At 30.1% G+C, this 20,664-nt stretch overlaps 3 protein-coding genes across 3 annotated transcripts; 1 reads left to right on the top strand and 2 right to left on the bottom strand.

Moving 5' to 3' along the window:
- Positions 1–7,152: 7,152 nt before the first annotated feature.
- On the bottom strand, positions 7,153–11,049 carry LOC114941276 (bifunctional FAD diphosphatase/FAD synthase). Its single transcript, XM_085487594.1, is given in 10 exon segments — positions 7,153–7,611; positions 7,703–7,888; positions 7,960–8,163; positions 8,783–8,925; positions 8,991–9,247; positions 9,314–9,437; positions 9,546–9,640; positions 9,720–9,801; positions 9,804–9,955; positions 10,916–11,049. Coding segments are annotated over 9 exon segments (1,374 nt in total). The 5' UTR covers positions 9,837–9,955; positions 10,916–11,049; the 3' UTR covers positions 7,153–7,361.
- Positions 11,050–14,415: 3,366 nt separating this feature from the next.
- slv (sugar transporter SWEET1) lies at positions 14,416–17,242 on the bottom strand. The gene is made up of 4 exons (XM_029316200.2): positions 17,001–17,242; positions 16,490–16,567; positions 16,108–16,390; positions 14,416–15,933 (listed from the first exon to the last, which is right to left on the bottom strand). The coding sequence occupies exons 1-4, from the start codon at positions 17,075–17,077 to the stop codon at positions 15,718–15,720; spliced, it is 654 nt and encodes a 217-aa protein (XP_029172033.1). The 5' UTR covers positions 17,078–17,242; the 3' UTR covers positions 14,416–15,717.
- Positions 17,243–17,792: 550 nt separating this feature from the next.
- LOC114941274 (uncharacterized) lies at positions 17,793–19,553 on the top strand. Its single transcript, XM_029316199.2, has 2 exons — positions 17,793–18,332; positions 18,454–19,553. Exons 1-2 carry the CDS (start codon positions 18,274–18,276, stop codon positions 19,418–19,420), a joined length of 1,026 nt encoding a protein of 341 aa, XP_029172032.2. The 5' UTR covers positions 17,793–18,273; the 3' UTR covers positions 19,421–19,553.
- Positions 19,554–20,664: the final 1,111 nt, after the last annotated feature.

The following is a 20,664-nucleotide window of genomic DNA, read 5'->3' as shown; positions in this document are numbered from 1 at the left end:
ACTTTTATTATATAATTCATACTCAAGCTATCGATTGAGCCTAGAAATAACTCAATCCATTCAGCGGTTATATGTGAACTGAAAATATTGAGTACTCTCAACTATTCGACTCGCGTAAAGAGGCACGGCGTATGTCTTGTTGCTTTTTCTGACTTAAATTAGCACAAGACACTACCGTGTCTCTTGATTAGACATAGATTTTTGTCGGCTTGGATAAAAAGCTTAACTGATATACAAAATGTTCGAAAAATTATGAAACATACAATACGAAATATCTCGATAAATGTAACCCACACAGCACAAAACTCAACAGAAATGTTGCAGAAACGTTTCAAAGTTCCAAAAAAGTTTCAAGTAACACTGAAACGTCATTATAACATCTAAGAAACATAACATAAAAAAGTAACATTTGAAACATTTATGCAATCTTTCATAAATATATTTGTGACAAAATAGCGGACATTTTCACGTATTTAAGACGTATATGAAACATTTTTGAATAAATTTTTCGAAGGTCTCTGAAATGTTTTGTGTTGTGTTGGAAATAAATTTTACCAAAAAAGTTACAGACAAAACCCACTAAACATTAAACAAATGTAGGGGATGTTACAATCCGACAATAATCCCAGCAAACACACTATATAAATGTTACATACTCAAGCATGTTACATGTAACGTATATGTTAATTGTAATTTCCCACTCATAGGTGTAACATTTTTAATATTACATATATTACATTGTTATATTGTCATTATATCCCAAGATAGCACTGACTTATCAATACATCAATGTGCTATTTGGTATATAATTACAATATAACTACAATGTAATATATGTTATATTAAAATGTTACATCTATGAGTAGGAAATTACAACTAACATGGATATTACATGTAACATACACGTTATATTACCTATTATATTCCGTTTTATTATAGCAATGTAACAATTATATATCGGTGTTTGCTGGGATATTACAAATTTGAAACGTTTCATAAAAACGTTTATGAAATGTTTTGTAAACATTTTAAAATAACATCCCACACAGCACAAAACATTTCAAAGACCTTCGCAAAATTTATTCAAAAATGTTTCATATACATCTTAAATACGTTTCTATGTTATGTTTTAGTGTTACTTGAAACTTTTTTGAAACTTTGAAACGTTTCTGCAACATTTCTGTTGAGTTTTGTGCTGTGTGGGATTTCAATTGCAATATTTATACATCGTTTCAAAAATACTACATTTTGGCTGTTATTTCGATAATTTGTGATGTCAAGAAAGAAATGTTTGGCAACATCCGAGAAACATTTAATTTGGGATGTTTGCTTTCTAACGTTTAGAGACATTACAGCTATGTTAAATTTGCGAAATTGTAATGTTTATGGAACTTTTATATTTTAACATTTTATAAACATTTTATTTGGGATGTTTGCTTTCTAACGTTTAGAGACATTACGGCTATGTTAAATTTGCGAAATTGTAATGTTTATGGAACTTTTATATTTTAACATTTTATAAACATTTTATTTGGGATGTTTGCTTTGTAATTTTCAGAGACATTATAGCTATGTTTTTGCGATGTTCATGAAACTTTTGTATTTTAAAGTTCTGTAAATGTTTCATTTGGGATGTTTGCTTTATAACGTTCAGAGACATTACGGCTATGTTAAATTTGCGATGTTTATGAAACTTTTATATTTTAACATTTTATAAACATTTCATTTGGGATGTTTGCTTTGTAACATTCAGAGACATTACAGCTATGTTAAATCTGTGATGTTCATGAAACTTTTGTATTTTAAAATTCTGTAAACGTCATTTGGGATGTTTGCTTTATATAACGTTATTCAGAGACATTACAGCTATGTTAAATTTGTAATGTTCATGAAACTTTTGTATTTTAAAGTTCTGTAAATGTTTTATTTGGGATGTTTGCTTTGTAAAGTTTAAAAACATTACTGCTATGTTACAATTAAATTCAAATTTTTAAAAATAATCATCCCACACAGCACAAAAGTCAACAGAAATGTTGCAGAAACGTTTCAAAAAAGTTTCAAGTAACACTGAAACGTCATTATATATATAACGAGGATATATATGTGATATATATATCCTCACAGCACAAAACTTAACAGAAATGTTGCAGAAATGTTTCAAAGTTTCAAAACAGTTTTTAAATAACATTAAAACATCGTCAAAACATCTAAAAATATAAGATAGAAACGTAACATTTGAAACGTTTACACGATGTTTATATGAAAGGTTCTACATGCCCCTTTACAACACAAAATAAATGTTAAAATATTGCATAATATAAATATTTTAACATTGCGCCATATTATAAATATTGCAGCCATATATATTGTGCAAATATTATAAGTTAATATTTTATTGGAGCCATTGTAAAATATTACTGTTTTATTATAATGCACATAGTTCCGTCATTTACCGCTAATAAAAGAGGTAGAACATTCATGCATGGTCACCGACATGTTTTATATACGAGGGCAGTCCGATAAGTACTTAGCCTCATCGCCCGATGGTGCCAGTATCGCAAGAGAATTTTACTATTGTGTAGTACATTCTCATAGACGGCTACTGTCAAAATTTCAGCCGAATGGGACTTGTAGTTTTGTTTTGACCGCGTGTGGAAAGCGGGCGTGTCCGCGGATTTTAGAAAAATGGAAAAAGAGCAATATCGGTCGGTGATTCGATTCTTGTTTTTGGAAGGGAAATCGCGCAGCAAAATCAAAGATGTCGAAATGAAGAATCTTTGATTTCGCTGCGCGATTTCCCTTCCAAAAACAAGAATCGAATCACCGACCGATATTGCTCTTTTTCCATTTTTCTAAAATCCGCGGACACGCCCGCTTCCACACGCAGTCAAAACAAAACTACAAGTCCGATTCGGCTGAAATTTTGACAGTAGCCGTCTATGAGAATGTACTACACGATAGTAAAACTCTCTTGCGATACTGGAACCATCGGGCAATGAGGCTAAGTACTTATCGGACTGCCCTCGTATGTTTCTAAAATATACCGGCAAACATCACACTGTTATGATGTGATGTTGCTGTAACATAACTTAAGGATATATCTGACAATGAGCTATCTAAAAATAGTACAAAGTAGATGAAACTTTGAGAAACTCTTTTTTTATTATTGATAATGTATTTATAAAAAAATTCAATTGGATTTACTAAACCATTAAAGAGTAATTATTATTTTAATTTAGACTGATTTTACAGCTGTTCTTTCGAAAAAGTGCGATTTTCTCGAATGTAATAAATAAAATAGTAAATAGGTAAAAAAAGAAATAATTATTATGTTAATTATTGTCGATTTTGTACGTATTTTTACGAAAAAATGCGATTTCCTCGAATATAATTGGTAAAAAAATATTGAAAAAATAGTACCAATAATTTCATTTTTTTTATACATATACCATAAATCTTGAATTATCAAAACTTTTTGCAAAACTAGTTTTTACAACACGGTTTCAGAAAAATTAATTATTATCTGTAAAATTTTATTATTTTTATAATGATTAAATTATTGAACGTGAAAGTGCGACAACGTTGCAATCAATTGAACGTGTCAAGTAAACCTAGTCTTTAAATTCTATACGGGAGAGTAAAAAAGTCATGTCATAAAGTCTCATTTTTTTGTATTGTCTATTTGCGGCATAAATAATTTTGAAGTCTTAATTTTTTCTTCTTCTCCTTTCTTAGCTTTTTGTTTTAATTGTCCACATTTTTGTTGTGCAACTCTCTTCCGATACGTACTTTCACTCACAATTTTACCTTTCCATCGATAAGTCTTCATGACTTTTGACATCTCGACAGCGTGTAACCTCAAATCAATCTATACTTTTTTTTTGACATTTTCTCTGTACTCTACAAAGTGCATTGCTAATTACTACCAACTTACAAGCCACGTGTTACGACGTTGCCGCGTTAAACACGTAAAGTGTCAAACATAATATTAATAATAAATAATAATTATAGTTATTGTTTAAATAGTATATATTTATCTTTTTTAACTATATTCTAATTAGTTTTTTTATTTTACATTAATGAATAATGTTGTTAAATTAACAAGAAATTTATTTTATAAAGTTGAATTCAGGACATTTTCACTGCCAAAAGATTTATTACGGAAGATTGAAAAATTGCAAATAAAGTTAAAAAACTGTTGACAAAGTGAAAAATAATGTTTTAACAGTAAATATATTATGTTAGCTATTCATTTATTTTAGTTATCACTGGATTTAGTACACGTAAAGTGTAAATATGCAAGTATTCCGGATTTAGAGCACTTTTATCAACAATTGTACCTCAGATACATCCTTAAACGTAATTTTGTTTAGTGGGAATGTAATGTTGCTGTAACATTCTTTAAATAAAATTTGTTTAGTGGGAATGTAATGTTGCTGTAACATTCCTTAATAAAGTTTGTTTAGTAAGTAGTTCCGTCATTTATCGCTATGCGGCGTACGATGTTTTAACTATCTCGCATTTAAATTTCATTCAGAGAATTATATAAAGCATGCAAAAGGCGACTATTACAGTTATTTTTATTAGTTTAATTTTTTTATACAATCTCACAATAGGGATAGTTAAACTAATGTAATTATTTAAAAATCGATCAAATGTTCGAATGAATAAAAAGATAAAAAATTAAGAAATAAAGAAATATTTTGCAATATTTTATAAATATTATATTTATGTTGCAGAAAACATCAGTATCATTGCAGAAATATTGCATATGGTTTGGGAGCGTTTAATCTCTGAAAGATATTTGTTGAGTTGTGCTATATGATTCACGCAATATCAATAAAAATGTTTCATATACATCTAGAAAATGTTACAATTGAAATGATTCATATAGAACATAATTGAGATAAAAAATGTTTAGTCCCAATGATATTACATAAATAATTCTGCGATGTACACTGAAATGTTTCTCGAAGGCATTTAGATTCTTTAAACGTTTCAGGAACGTCGCGCAAATAAAACATCCCATATGTAACGTAAAAAAAGTAGAACATTCAGAATTACCGACATGGTTTATAGATATTTCTACGATATACCGGCAAATATCACATTGCCACAATGTGATATTGCTGTAACGTTTCTTAAGTGCAATTTTGTTTAGTGGGAAGTTGTAAGAATTTAAGAAAGTCTATATCTATTGGCCTTATCAGTTTCATATATTTGTATCTGAGATTTATTTTTCATGTACAAAACATGAGAAGAATCAATTGATGTAAAGAAAACACAGTATGTATTTTGCACTTAACAGCTACATATTTTTTCTTAAAAATAACTGTTTCCTTTGCATCAATTAATTTCTCTTATTATTTTATGTATAAAAATATTAAAGTAAAATATCAAAAAATGAACTTCATATAGTTTATGTAAATAAGATTATATAAAATATAAATTTAAAGTATAAAACGTTTAGTAAACTATCTACTTTTGTCAATTTTTGATGTAAAAAGTGATTTTATTTTAAAAATGTAAGGTAATCCCCCTTGTCCTGAACGACGTCACTCAAGGTCAAATATTGATAAAAAAAAAGGTCAGTAAATAGAAATCTTCTGTCTAAGATAGTGTGTTTTAACCTGATATGAATGAAGACATCAGAACAAGGATAAGTTTGAAGTAAAAAATCAAGTCAAAAAATAACACAAAACAATTTAATTCCATTACATTTTTTAACATGTAAGAAAAAGTGTTCAAAAATTCGCAAAACATCGACTCAATGTATAAAATATCATTCACTGTTTATATATATGTATATGTGTATATATATATATATATATTTTTTTATACATCAAAATATAATTTATGCCCATAGAATTTTCCCTTCTCTTCACTTTCTGTCCGCTTCAAAGTAAACGTGAGTACAGAGGATCCGTGAGAGGAAACGCGCGAAAGAAGGGAAGAGCTAGTCGAGAGTGGTTGGGTGCTTGCTTGAGTGATGGCGGCAAGAGTGAGAGAGGAAGAACAGAGAACTGTTGAATCGGAAAGAAAAATACAGTCGCAAATCAAACAAAAAACATATTCTTTTTATACGCCTATTTTGCGTAAATATTTGTTCTGGAAATATACATTCGTTCCCTTTCTGCTATCTCCAATACTATATCAGCCTCTTTTTCATATAGATGTATATTTTATCGTTTTTATTGTTCGAAAACTATTCTCCCCAAAAAATTATTAATTTTTTACTTTCGTGATTTGTATGAAAATCAAACGATGCCAATAGTGTACACAGTCATCAGTAAACACGTCAGCGCCACGAGAGCACTTGTTCTAATTTTGAAGCTCCGACAAATAAAAGTGGAAATAGTTTAACTTGCAATGAAATGAAATTTCAAAAGAATGAAAGATGGTAAAGGAGAGGAGGCTATGAGAATGTTTCTCTTTCCAATCAGCCCAGCTTTTCTTCGACTGAAAAATGTGTAATACGAGCTCCGTAGTTCGCTCATACCCTCGAGAAGTACCTCAGTCTCTCACTCAGCATAGTTTCTCTCCCACATACTCTAGTGCTTCTCTCTTCCATATACATTCCAGTTTCGCTCGGGTGGCTAAGCAGACATATCGAAAATGCGCGTAGACAATACTAAGTTGCTTTTATTCGCGTACATTGTTCTTGTGAATATTATATCCGGTCGGAAATATTTTCAAATTTCGAAAATTCTGGAATCACAGGTCGCAAAATGATTTAATATTGCCATATTATTCATAATATAATAATAGTTTCCCTCTTTCTCACACTTTTTGTATCACTCTTTTATCTTTCCTTCTTTATTTTTCTTCTTTATTCTTCTCTTTCCTTTTCTTTCTTTCTCTTTCTCTCTCCCCTCTCCCCCTCCCTCTCTCTTTATTCCTCCCTCCCTTCCTCTTTCCCTCCTTTCCTCCCCCCTTCCTCCTTTCCCTCGCCCTTTTTTCTCCCTCTCTCCCTTCCCCTTTTTCTCCCCTCTCTCTCCCTCCTTGCCTCTTCCTCTCCCCCTCCCTCTCTCTCTGAGGACCGCAACTGTATGGTCGAAACAGTGTAATAAACAAAAATTTTGGTTTGGTCGATTAATATATTACTGTTATACCAGTAATTTTTTCGTATTGTACTTTTTTTCAAAAATATAGTTACGTGCAATTATCAATATCTTTTATATCATGCATACTACTGAATTTCGATTACTATAATTTTGCTCTAATACACATATTTATTGTTATAACATTATTGTAATTTTTATCATACAATTTAATTGTTTGTACTTCTGATTATATCGCTTATTATAAGTTTTAATTGTTTTACAATATTTAAGATGTAATTCTCCTTGCCACTTTTTCTGTTAAATCTCCGGTTTATATGGTAGATACAACGACGCAGCAAAAATCGATACATCTGTATTCGTCCATTTATGCAAAAGATTATGGATTTGCAATTGGTTCACATTATTCATGCTATTATAGTTAACTTTATCTTCGTCAACTTCTTCGACTTTGCCGATTAGCAGTGTTCGTAAATGCGGTTGCATAAATTTTAATTTATTTATCCTTTCATCGGGCGCAGCTTCCACAACATATACTGTTAAATTATATCTAAGAAATACATAATTCATTGTTTAGCTTTCATAAATTGCACAGTTATTGCATAATATTGATTTAGATATTGGTTAAATTTTTTTATTACTTATTAATAATTTCCTTGTTGAATTCTTCTAGATTAGTCGATTGTTTCTCTTTAAAATAAACCACTTGTAATTTGTTGTTGACATGCAATTGAGTTTTAAATAAGTGAGCAAAATGAAGGACGATACTTGATTCTATACTGCCATCAATATGTATTGAAACATGGTCGAGATTTTGACACAATTGTCTAAACAAATGGAAATTATATTCAACATAATATCATAGTGCATTTAAGTCTAAAATGCATGATGTTTTTACCTAAGCTTTTCGAGTGACTGCTCGTAAATTGATCGCCGTAAACAACCTTGAAGAAACTTATTATATTTGGCAATACAGTCTTTATGTGGCGTTCGATCAAAATTTACGAAAATATTTGTAGGACTTAGCTCGTAAAATCTTTGTTTTGCTTTTTTGATATCACTTTCGTTATCACTTTCAATAGTTACGTACGCTTTAAAGTATCTACAAATATATTTTATATATAGTATATTACATCTATAAATATGCACGCACCCGTATATATATATATATATATATATATAGATAGATAGATAGATAGATAGATAGATAGATAGATAGATAATATAGATCGATATATACGTATTTCATGTTTATATTCTTTTCTTTAATATCTTAAAATAAAGTTTACTAAGTTTTGTTACAAATAAAAAATATAATATAGATATAAGGCTCCGAAAAATAAATCACTATACAAGTACAAGGACTTTTAGCCAAAGCAGGGTATATTAGTGTTCGAAAATTGATTTATTTAAATACAATTGACAAACGTTACGATCTATATTAGATCTTCTTCAGTATATTAAAATCACAATAAATTAATTTTCGAGCACTAATACCCTGCTTCAACTTAAAGTCCTTGTACTTATACAATAAAAAATATAAATTTAAATCTATATAAAAAAAAATCATATCTGCTTATGATACATCTATAATATAGTTCTAAGGTTTTTAAAAACTTTTCTACTTTTAAAAATTAGTCAATGTACAATTAATGTAAAAAATAAAAATAAAACCTTAAAATATGTTTTATTTATAATATAATTTTCTAACTCTGCATTACCTGCAATTGTTGACAGGATAAGAACCAAATGTAACATTGGGAAATTCTTTTACTACAGTTGATAAAGCATTTACAAATATGTCTTCCCTAGCATTAATAAATACTTCTTCTTTTATGAATTTTGTATTTGTTGATAACAATTCCTGAAATAAAGTATATATACAAATTAAGAAAAAATATTGTCAGTAATTTCATTAAAAATATTTACCTTATACAAGTTTTGGAAAGATTTCTCAAAAAATACAGGAGAACCAGGAAAGACATATACATTTTCTAATTTAATATATAAATAAGTAATTGATTTTTCCATGCTTGGATCTGAACCAAACTTTAGAGATGCTTTCTGAGGAATTTGAGCCATTTTATAAGCAAGTGATGAAGCATTGTTAATCCCAAATTTATATTTTATTATATCCACTAATGTAGGATGATAGTGTAATGTATCATTGAAAGCTTTAGCAAGACCTACAGATTATAATACATTAAAATAATTGTATATAATTATTACATTTATTATTTATATATAATTACCTTCATACGTAACATCATCATGCGTTGGTCCAATTCCACCAGATGTTATAACATAGGTATAGTTGTTGGAAGCATCTCTAATCTCTTTTAAGATTTCATCAACATTGTCACTTATAATAGAGATCTACAAAAAGCAAATTGTTTATATTAAAAGATAAATTATAAAAAAGTTTTTTCTTCATATATTCACAAAATATATTTGCTAATTTAATTGTAAAAAATCACCACTTACCTTTTTCACTTTAACACCACATTTATACAATAGATTACACATGTAATAGGAATTTGTATCCTTTACTTGTGCTTTTAATATTTCATCTCCGATGACTAGAAATTTATAAATTTCATTGGAATAGTTGTAAAAATGTTAAGAAATTTTAACGCAACAATGTTATTATGTATTCACCAATTATACTTGCTGTAGGATGTCTTGGAATTGTTGCATAATACTTTAACGACACTTGTGCATACATTAAACAATGTTTCATGTATGAATGTAAAGAAGACATTGGAAACTTATCATTATTTCTTGAGAAATGCTAAGTTCAACTCAATCTATTTAATTTTTGATAAAAAGGCACTTGAGCAATTGTTTCTTTGCATAAAAACAAAGGTTTGAAAAATAAAAAGCCTCACTCAATGCTAAAAAATTTATTAAACATTAAAAATTTTCACTTTTTTTATTTATTAGGATATTTCATGTGTCGTCAACCGAATTTCTCGATTTTTTTACACGCTTTTAGATCAAATACTTGAGAACGTGATGCGTTAATTTTGAAGTTGCAGGTTAGAAAAGTTACTGTGCGATATGAACATGCGCTGTGTAACGAAGAGTGAAATTTGAATAAAAATAGGTACACGTGATAAGTAACATAAATTACACATAAAAAGTAACATTAACTTCATAGATTAGATAATAAATCTTAGATTATATTGTCGAAATCGTTCGCGTTCCATCTTCCATGAACAGATAGAATGGGCTAAAATGAGTATATGATAGAACAGTTCTTTATTTTGCTACCAGTTTGCGTTATTACTCAGGTAGCAATAGAGTTCCTCTAGTAAGAATTAAGACAATCCGCCATTAATAACTAACTGGTACACAGATTAATAGACAGATCGCCAAAGGCCTGTTTAAAGAGGAAACCGTCATGTTTGCCTTTTACCGACACACTTTGCCCCTGGTTCGAGTCCAGGCTAATAAAATCCTTTGATTTTACCAAAAAACTTTGCCTTTGGTGCGAGTTCAGGCTAAAATCTTTTTATTTTACACGTATAATCAAAGGATTTTAGCCTGAACTCGCACTAGAGGCAAAGTTTTTTGGTAAAATTAAAGGATTTTATTAGCCTGGACTCGAACCAGGGGCAAAGTGTGTCGGTAAGGGGCAAAAATGACGGTCTCCTCTTTAGACAGGCCTTTGGCGATCTGTCTATTAATCTGTAACTGGTATCGTATACCATAAACATTATGTCTATGCGTATACATACATACATTATATACTAATACCATTACATCACTATCACAGATTATCTGTGTCACTACCACATATCTCGAATAACTTTGTCTTATCCTTTGTTTATTTTTGTCTCTTTATTACTCACTTCTTGGCTGTAACTAGTGGAACCAATCAGGAATCGACCCCTTGTTGCTTAAGGCCAGGTCTACAATAGGTGTAGCAAGCTCTAAGCCTTAAGAAATTCACTAATCACAGTTAAGAATGAGGGGAATAATCGACTGTTAGGCCGGGTCTACAATAGGTGTAGTAAGCTTTAAGGCCGGCGTCCCATGGAGCGGATTATGCGGAAGCGGAACCAGCGGATCGCCAAACACGGAATCGTTCCGATAGAACTTATCGATGAGCTCCATCGGAACGATTCCGTGATTGGCGATCCGCTGGTTCCGCTTCCGCGTAATCCGCTCCATGGGACGCCGGCCTAAGCCTTAAAAAATCCACCAATAACAGTCGATTATTCCTCTCATTCTTAACTGTGATTGGTGAATTTCTTAAAGCTTAGAGCTTGCTATATCTATTGTAGACCTGGTCTTATTGGTGGATTTCTTAAGGCTTAGAGCTTACTACACCTATTGTAGACCCGGTCTAAAGGGATGCTGGATGTCTATTTTATCGATCGGATGTTATAGATCTTTCTGTACCGAAAACTTGTTATTAGTTTAATAAAATAATAAATGCTTTTCCACAATTAAAATACGTATTGAAATAAAGTGGGAATCTATAGAATTTATATTAAAAACAAGAAAAAAATTAAAAAACTAAAATTTCTTATCGACTTCTGTCGTCAGATCAAAAAAATAATTGTTTAATATAAAAGTTCTGCTGTTTGTAAGTATATACAAAATAAAATAGGTTCCAACTAGAAATTGAATGAAAAATTATTAGTAAACTTTTAGATATAAGTTTAGAAGCCTAATAAATAAGAAAACGGTGCAGAAAATTTTTACGCATGTGTGTATACGTGCATATGTTTAGATATGTGTGGTGCTAACCTATTGTGTGTATATGTGTATACATGTGTATGTTCAGATATGTGGTGCTAAACCTATCGGAGTTCGACCGTTACTCCAGCATCCCCTTAATTCTTACTCGAAGAACTCTAGGTAGCAAGCATACGTAATTTTGACGTTATTGGACGTCAAAATAACATCATTAAACGTCAAAATGACGTCATTTTGACGTTTAATGACATCAGTTTACTTTCAGGGTAATATATCTATAAATTATCATTTTGTTCCCGAAAAAGCTGAGTCCTTTCTCCTTTTACGCATTTGATTTTTTATTTCAAAAATAATCGATTGTGATAGGTCAATTTCTTACGACTACCACCTACGATACTCCATTGTAGAACGGCCTTTACGCATAAGGCTGGATCTACAATAAGTGTAGTAAAAACTCTAAGCTTTAAGAAATTCACGAATCACAGTGCAGAATGAGGGGAATAATCGACTGTGATTGATCAATTTCTTAAGTCTTAAAGCTTACTACACCTATTGCAACCCGACCTAAATAAATAAATCTGCTAAAAATTAGGCCGGATCTACAACAGGTGTAGTAAGCTCTAAGCTTTAAGAAATTCACCAATCACAGTCAAGAATGAGGGGAATAATTGACTGTGATTAATCAATTTCTTAAGGCTTAGAACTTACACCTATTGTAGACCCGGCCTTATGCTCTATTGAATGCGTACATGGTGTTATAAAAATTACACATAATTCTTAAAAACTGTTTTTAAGAATTTGTGAAAGTAATTAAATTCATGGAAATTTTTTTATTAATAACTTTTTAATAAATAATGAGCAATAACTGAAACCTTCAGGAGAGAGAGAGAGATCTTTATTATATGCGTCAAGAGGGGGGGTTAAGGTCATTAGTGGAAAGCCCCCTTTTTGGTATATTTACTTACAACCTACACAGCACAAAACTCAACAAAAATGTTGCAGAAACGTTTCAAAGTTTCAAAAAAGTTTCAAGTAACACTAAAACGTTATTACAACATCTAAGAAACATAACATAGAAAAAGTAACATTTGAAACATTTATGCAATCTTTCATAAACATATTTGTGACAAAATAACGGACATTTTCACGTATTTAAGACGTATATGAAACATTTTTGAATAAATTTTGCAAAGGTCTCTGAAATGTTTTGTGCTGTGTGGGAAAGGTATCCCATTTTCAATGATAATTTCAAATCTTTTTTAACAATATGTATATTTTAGAAAAAAATGTTTTAAACAAAAGCTGTAAGATTTTAAGAGGAAAAAAGCTGGCACTTTTTTAAAGGGCGATTTTTTAGGTTATTTAAGTTATTTGTTTTTAAATCAAATTACCTTTATAATTTTCTTGTATAAATTGATTCCTCGCAATATTCAAAATAAAGTTATGAGTATGGTCAAAAAGTGAATATATATAGTTTATGTTTACACACAAGATACATTTTATACTTTAACATAATTTTATATAAATCATAAAATATCTCATAAAATATTCATCCGTCATCGATCTTAATACTTTTATATACAAAATATGAGAGAAATCAATTAATGCAAAGAAAATACATGGTTGTTTTTAAGAAAAAATATGTAATTTAACTAGCTATATATTTTTTGCATCCCATTGCATCAGAAATATCTGTTGAAAATGAAAACTGTATAAAAGCAAATTTTATTAAGTGTGATGCAATTCGCCATTTCATTTATTTTTATATTCTGTTATAAATAAAACATGTACTCATATTCAAAACATATTTCCAGTTAATTAATTCATAATAAAGTGGATTTAATCGATCTTAAAGCGATCAAATCTACTGCAAAAATGCTATTATAGTATTTATAAAAATATATAAAAAGAGGTACAAAAACTAATAAACTTTTAAGGAAATTTACTATACAAATATATTATATTATACAGGATGTCCCGCAACGTGATGTCCACAGTAAAACTTTGTATTCTTGGGATCATTTTAAATCAAAAAGTCTTAATACACATATGCCCTGAAGTCGATTGTTTTAAAGTTACAGCGAAAAGACGAAATTGCATATAATAAAATAAGTATTATTTATTGAAGATAACAATTTTATTTATTGAACGATAATATTATATAATAATTTAACTACTTTATAAACTGTGCAGTAATGTAAATCATAGGGCGGTATTCATAGTCCGTTCTTATATTTAAGATTATCTTAAGACCTCGTTCAACCAATCAAGAGATGCTATGCGGCCATTTGATTAGTTGAACGAGGTCTTAAGGGGATGCCGGAGAGTTTTTTAACGACTAATTCAAACGATCAGCCGTAATTCAAGCCAACAATTATGTGTTATACTGCGTTTTTCATATTATAAGTCTATATATTTTACATGTATGATATAAGTTCGGTCTTTCCAAATTATTTGATTTATGGATATGTTAGCAAAGCGATATTTGTATTGATAAAGACTGTCGTGCAGTCAAAACGTTTACTAATTATCATTTGTATTATTTTCATGACTTAGAATAAATTGTTAACATTTAATTAATCAGCTCGTTAAGTTGGCCTTATAACTTTTTTTCTGTTTTATCGACAAAATGTGAGGTTAGATAAAGTATAAATAGATTATTATTTTTATTGGCAGCTTGTACATACAAAATAAGACCAGGCCAGTTTTGGCATTAGATAAAAGAATATAAGTGAATGTTTAGATATCAATTTGGAAGCCTAGTAAACGAGAATAACTCATCCTACATTTTCGTACACACAAAAAAATATATGTAATTTAACTAGCTACATATTTTTTTTCATCCTATTGCATCAGAAATATCTGTTAAAAATAAAAACTCTATAAAAGCGAATATAAGTGTGATGCAATTTGCCACAAGTGCGAGAAAAACACCTTTATGACTTACATTACCGCACAGTTTATAAAGTAGTTAATTATTATATGTTATTGTTCAATAAATAAATTATTATTATCATCAATAAATAATACTTATTATATGCAATTTCGACTTTTCGCTATAACTTTAAAACACTCGACTTTAGGGCATATATGTATTAAGACTTTTTGACTTAGAATGATCCTAAGAATACAAAGTTTCATTGTGGACATCACATTACGGGACACCCTGTATATATATAAATATACAGTATTACTAGTATTTTATCATATATATAAAACAATTTAATTATGTATAATTTGAGATATAAATCAAACAATATAATCAAAAGGCTCGTTAAATTTAAAAATAAACACTATAAACAACGGCTAATACGAGCTGCAAAAGTTAGGATGGTAAAAATTAATATTCTTTCTGTCACTTATATACAATTTAATACGGGATGTTTCTGCACATACTTGTGCTTCTTCAGCCACTCAATAATCATTCCTTCTTACATCAAATTATCATTATACAGTATTTGTGGTCTATAAAGTAAAATAAAACACATCTAGGATCCTAGATCGTGTAACGGTGAGTTTTTGCGTTGGATGAATTTTTTATTTTGTCATGGAAGTTGGACGTATTAACTATTTGTGTGTTTTAATGATCGAATGAATAGTGTTTTATTTTACTTTATAGATCACAAATACTGTATAATGATAATTTGATGTAAGGAGTGATTATTGAGTGGCTGAAGAAGCACAAGTATGTGCAGAAACATCCTGTATTAAATTGTATATAAGTGACAGAAAGACTATTAATTTTTACCATCCTAACTTTCGCAGCTCGTATTAGCCATTGTTTATAGTGTTTATTTTTGAGATATAAAGTTATAAATGAAAATAAAATAAAATAAAGATACACAATTTTATGAAAAGTTATTAATTTATAATTAATAGTATATCTTACACCATTAACACATATATATTAATATAATTACTTTTCCAAGTAGAAACTATAATCAATATTTTATATAAAATAGGCTTGATCTGTTCGTTTACTTGGATAAATCAAAAACAAAGAAAGTTGAAAAGCTGACAATACACAGCCCATAAAATTTGGTATTTGTATAAATTGGTCACCAAGTAGACATCCATATGTAAACCATTGACAAGACACTATCATAGAAGATACTATGACTGGAAATGGCAAACTATCTGTGCTTTTTACTTTTATTACATGTACCTATAATAGATTTATAGATTTGTTATTAACATTTTAAAATTTGTTACAAATAAATATTATATAACATTAAAAACAAATTGATTTTCCTCTAAATAAACTGTTTTATTATCCAATATATTTAATTTAAAATTTTTAAATGTGCGAATAAAAGAATTTATTCCTCTCCATACTTACAAGTGAAATCAATGGTGATGCAAAAAATAATACTGTCAGACTGCAACTAAGAAATCCTACATATTTTGCAGCCAAAACTTTATCCTCTTGATAAATACTGTAGAAATATATAGATAAAACAAAGCATATTGCTACTATAAACTGCTTAACAGTAGTCGATCCTTTTACACTGTATGAGATGTAAATTAGCATATAGCATATTTGCAATACTGTCCCAAAGATATTTACACATACAATAAACCAATCTCCAATAAGTACTCCATATCGCAACCATAAGCTACAACTGTAATAATAAATATGTAACTAGAGAAATTTAAATCACTGTTTGTATAGTGTCTTAAATATTATATATATGTATTTTTTTATTATAATATATACATACGACATAAAACATGTCATAAAGGCCAAACTTGAGCTATCTCCAGTTGTACCATTTCTAATATATTTCTTGCACACTAAGCTATAAAAAAATTTTTAGTTTTATCTTGTGTCTTCAAAATCATTAATTATTGCTATACAATATTATTGCAATATCTTAAATAAAATCAGATGATCAATAATACAGGTAAATATTTATAATTACTGATAATAAATTATTAATCAATATTTAATGCACAATCATAATGTAAATTACATAAAATTCAAATAAAAAAAATATATAATTATGTGAGAAGAAATACAAGAAATAAAATAGATAGTTTGCTGTTTAACATCATAAAACACATTTGTTTACAAATTGATAAAAATATATAACAAACATAGTATAATCAGACACAATTTCAAACAAAAAAAATTAGAAATTACTCCCATAAATTCTTAAATAAAAAACAATTATAAAAATACCTCATAAACATAATTATATTAAAACTATATGTAAATTGTGTTTTACTTACACGCCAGCCAAAAACTGTAAAACCGTACAAATTGAAGCGCAAAATGCAAGAATATCTTTGATCTCTGCCAAAGTCATAATTTATAAAATGCATTTCACATATGTTACAATTTGATTATTTTATTTTATACTAAGATTTAGTTTGCACTCGATTGTTTTCAACATTTGCATACGACGACAGATACAAATGATAAACACACACACAACACACAAGAGAAAAAGGTGATTATCTCATAGAACTCGTATATCTAGAGTTGCCTCCTGTACACTTTTTTTGGTTGGTTTCTTAATGGTTAGGTCGGATCTACAACAGGTGTAGTAAACTCTAAGGTGTAGTAAACTTTAAGAAATTTACCAATCACAGTCAAGAATAAGGGGAATAATCGACTGTGATTGATCAATTTCTTAACTTCTCTCTGCTATTAGACCCGGCCTTAAAGGCAAATTTACATCGCCCATACACCACACTTTTTTTGTTTGCAATGTTCGTCGTTCATATAAAATATATAGATAGAGCTCATTCCACAGTATATTCTACGAAAAGGGAGAAATAGTCCAATTGGATGCATGCAGTTTTCATTGACGCTAGAAACCAGCGTCAAACGGAGATCACGTGACTATATTTGTCGCTTGTCTAATGGAGGGAGAGGTAGCGACAAAACTGCGCGTCGTGAAACCGCCGCTTTATTAATTATTAAGCGGAGGCTACAATGGCAGCAGTTAAGCGGGGAGCACACACTCTTGCATAAGCGCATAAGCATAAGCATAAGAAATTCGATTGGTTGAATTTCTTATGCATACGTTCATAGGCCAATCAAGATTCTTATGTTTACGCTTATGCGCCTATGCAAAAGTGTGTGCTCCCCGCTTTACTCTTGTACTCTGTACTCCTACTGCCATTGTAGACCCTGCTTAAGCAGTAAGCAGTACGAAATAGGATTCGCTCATTTTGTCGGGAGTAACGCGGGGAGTAAAGGGCCTTCTACAATGGAGTGTCGTAGGTGCTTTACCTGGAAGGGGAATAAAGGATCGAGCCTGTGACCAAGTTGGGTGCGAGACAGAACCACGTTTTAAAGAAAGAGAAGGGTAGATTGTTACCTCCGTCCGCAATGCGCAAGCGCGAATTAGCAAAACGGCGCACAGCGTTAGCGCATTTTATTGTTTGTAAGAGAGGTTAAGATTAGGAAATGACGGTGTCACCTAAAAAGTTATATTTCAAAGTTATATTTAAAGTTAATTTCAAAGTTTTATTTCAACGTTATATTTAAGAAAAAATGCCAGGCCCATATTGTGTCTTATGCGGTAAACGTGATAAATCGGTATCTTATCATGGGTAAGTAATACTGTAATATTTTATATAAACAGTAAATTATGGAATTAAATATAACTCTCTCTCTCAGTACGATTCTTGTTAATAATAAAAATTTAATATTAATTTTATTCTTTCTCAATAGATTTCCGAAAAACGACGAATCTCGTAAGAAGTGGCTGGATTTTTGTGGCATTGATAAAAATGTTTTAAGCACAGCTACTAAACTGTGTTCAAATCATTTTGAAGAAGACAAATTAATTCACAAATCGAAGAATACGTTTCTCAAGTCCAATACTCTGCCAACTATTACAAGTAAAAAGAGGAAGAAACACCAATGTTTAGATAGCAGTCTGAAAAAATCAAAAAATTCGAAAAATATCAGTGAAGAAATAGTCAACAATGGAACTGTCAATGATAACATCAGTGAAGAAATAGCTAGCAATGGAACTGTAAATGATAAAATTTATCATAATAATGGAACTGCCTTTAACATGACTGTCAACGATGGAATTGTCATTAATGATGGAGTTATTACCAATGGAACTGCCCATATAACTGTGGATGATAGAATTATTGATGAGACTATAGACAATAAAATTATTGATATGACTGTGGACAATGGAATCGTCAGCAATGGTGGAATCAGTGATGAAATTGTCGACAAGACAATCTATTGTGATAATAACATCATCACTGATGAAACTGTTCATATGGGAATCCATCGTGATGATGGAATCATTATTGATGAAACCGAGACACTAAATTCTAATACTTGCCTAACTGTGAATCGTCCATCTACATCTCCAAACTCTGAAAGAAGTTATTGTTTCCAAACACCTGTCAAAAATTTACATGACCCTCGTTTTGTTGGTGCCATTAGAACGCCACATCTTGCCACGCCAAGGAAAGCTCGAAGAGCTTTGGAAGTAGCGAAACGAACAATCGAAAAACAGCGAAGAAAAATCAAAACGTTGCAGCAAGCCAAAATCAGATTAGTTAGTCGCATAACAATAATAAAAGGATTAATCAAACATTTAAAGCAGAAAGATTTATTATCCGAAACAACAGCTGAAAATTTAATGGTAACTCTTGGCTATGATAATAATTAATAATAATTAACTTAACTTTAACTTAATTTTAATTAATTGAATTTGTTTAAAATTAATAAATTGTAAAAAGTATCGCTCTATTGATTAGCTTGTAGAAAATTTGTAATAAATGTTTGAATTGTACAAAAATTAATCAATTTGTAAAAAGCTACGATTTTTATATATCATGACTTTTTTATTTTTTATTTGTATTTTGGTTATATCGCGCGTTACGTTCGTCTCGCGGGGCGCGATTACCAAGGAAGTATGATACGAGTCGGGAATTAATAACGTGAGGCAGTAATTGTAATTAACTGAGTATATTCTTGAACACAACTTTAAATGTCGATACATGCATATACGATCGTTCGGATTTATAATGTGCGTCCGTACGCGGCGACTGTCAAAAACGGAATCTCTCGCATGTAACAATGTTTTACCTATCTCTTGCCTCAAAACGCCCTTCGCTAGGCTTCGAGAGGCTTCGCGAATTTTCTATATGTTTTACTTGCTTTGTTTCTGTACTACTCGTCTTTCGTCTCGTCTGTTATATTTATTTCTATTTATTTATGTCTCGGTGACCGTATTCGTATACGTGTTTATCGCTCGTTTATTTCAGGGACGTATGTGACGATGTAATCGCCACAGTATATTTAAATTAAGTAATTAATGTACATATAAGCTCCGATTTTTATAATACAATTTTTACTTTTAATTGTATATTTAGAATGATCAATGTGAAGAAAAGCTTTTATTTTTATACATCACGATCTGTTTTCTTTTTTTATTTGTACATTTAGGTTGAAGCTCCAACAGTATTAAATGAGATTTTGAAACAAAAAAAAGGTTCGAAAAAGAAATACCCTGCAGAACTAAAAGCTTTTGCCCTTACGCTGAATTTCTACTCGCCCAAAGCGTACAAATATATACGTAAAACCTTCAAAAATTTTCTTCCAGATCTTTCAACAATTCGTAAGTGGTATTCGGTATTAGATGGTCGACCTGGATTCACTCACAAAGTATTTGAAGCATTAAAATGTAAAGTTTCTAAGTCAAAAACACCTATTTTTTGTAATTTAGTAGTAGATGAAGTTGCGATTCGACAGGGCATAGTATATGATGGTAAACGGTATTACGGACTTGTAGATTTAGGTATACATATGAGTAACGATACAGATGTTCCTCGACAAGCAACAAATGCATTAGTATTTATGGTAGTCGCATTGAATGACCACTGGAAAGTTCCCGTTGGATATCTTTTGATC

Source organism: Nylanderia fulva, unplaced genomic scaffold (assembly GCF_048542155.1).
Source record: "Nylanderia fulva isolate GAGA-0341 unplaced genomic scaffold, ASM4854215v1 Scaffold58, whole genome shotgun sequence".
Lineage (NCBI taxonomy): Eukaryota > Metazoa > Arthropoda > Insecta > Hymenoptera > Formicidae > Nylanderia > Nylanderia fulva.
Note: the sequence above shows the minus strand (reverse complement) of the source record. Positions and strands in the feature narration are given on the sequence as shown.

What these genes read in the sequence shown, in the direction of transcription:
- slv (XM_029316200.2), bottom strand. Translation starts at nt 17,077, where the DNA reads ATGACTTTGGCAGAGATCAAAGATATTCTTGCATTTTGCGCTTCAATT. An exon ending in TTACAGTTTTTGGCTGGCGT is followed by an intron (nt 16,568 to 17,000) that starts GTAAGTAAAACA and finishes ATTTTTTTATAG; the next exon opens with CTTAGTGTGCAAGAAATATA. An exon ending in CATCACCATTGATTTCACTT is followed by an intron (nt 15,934 to 16,107) that starts GTAAGTATGGAG and finishes AATCTATTATAG; the next exon opens with GTACATGTAATAAAAGTAAA.
- LOC114941274 (XM_029316199.2), top strand. Translation starts at nt 18,274, where the DNA reads ATGCCAGGCCCATATTGTGTCTTATGCGGTAAACGTGATAAATCGGTA. An exon ending in AAATCGGTATCTTATCATGG is followed by an intron (nt 18,333 to 18,453) that starts GTAAGTAATACT and finishes CTTTCTCAATAG; the next exon opens with ATTTCCGAAAAACGACGAAT.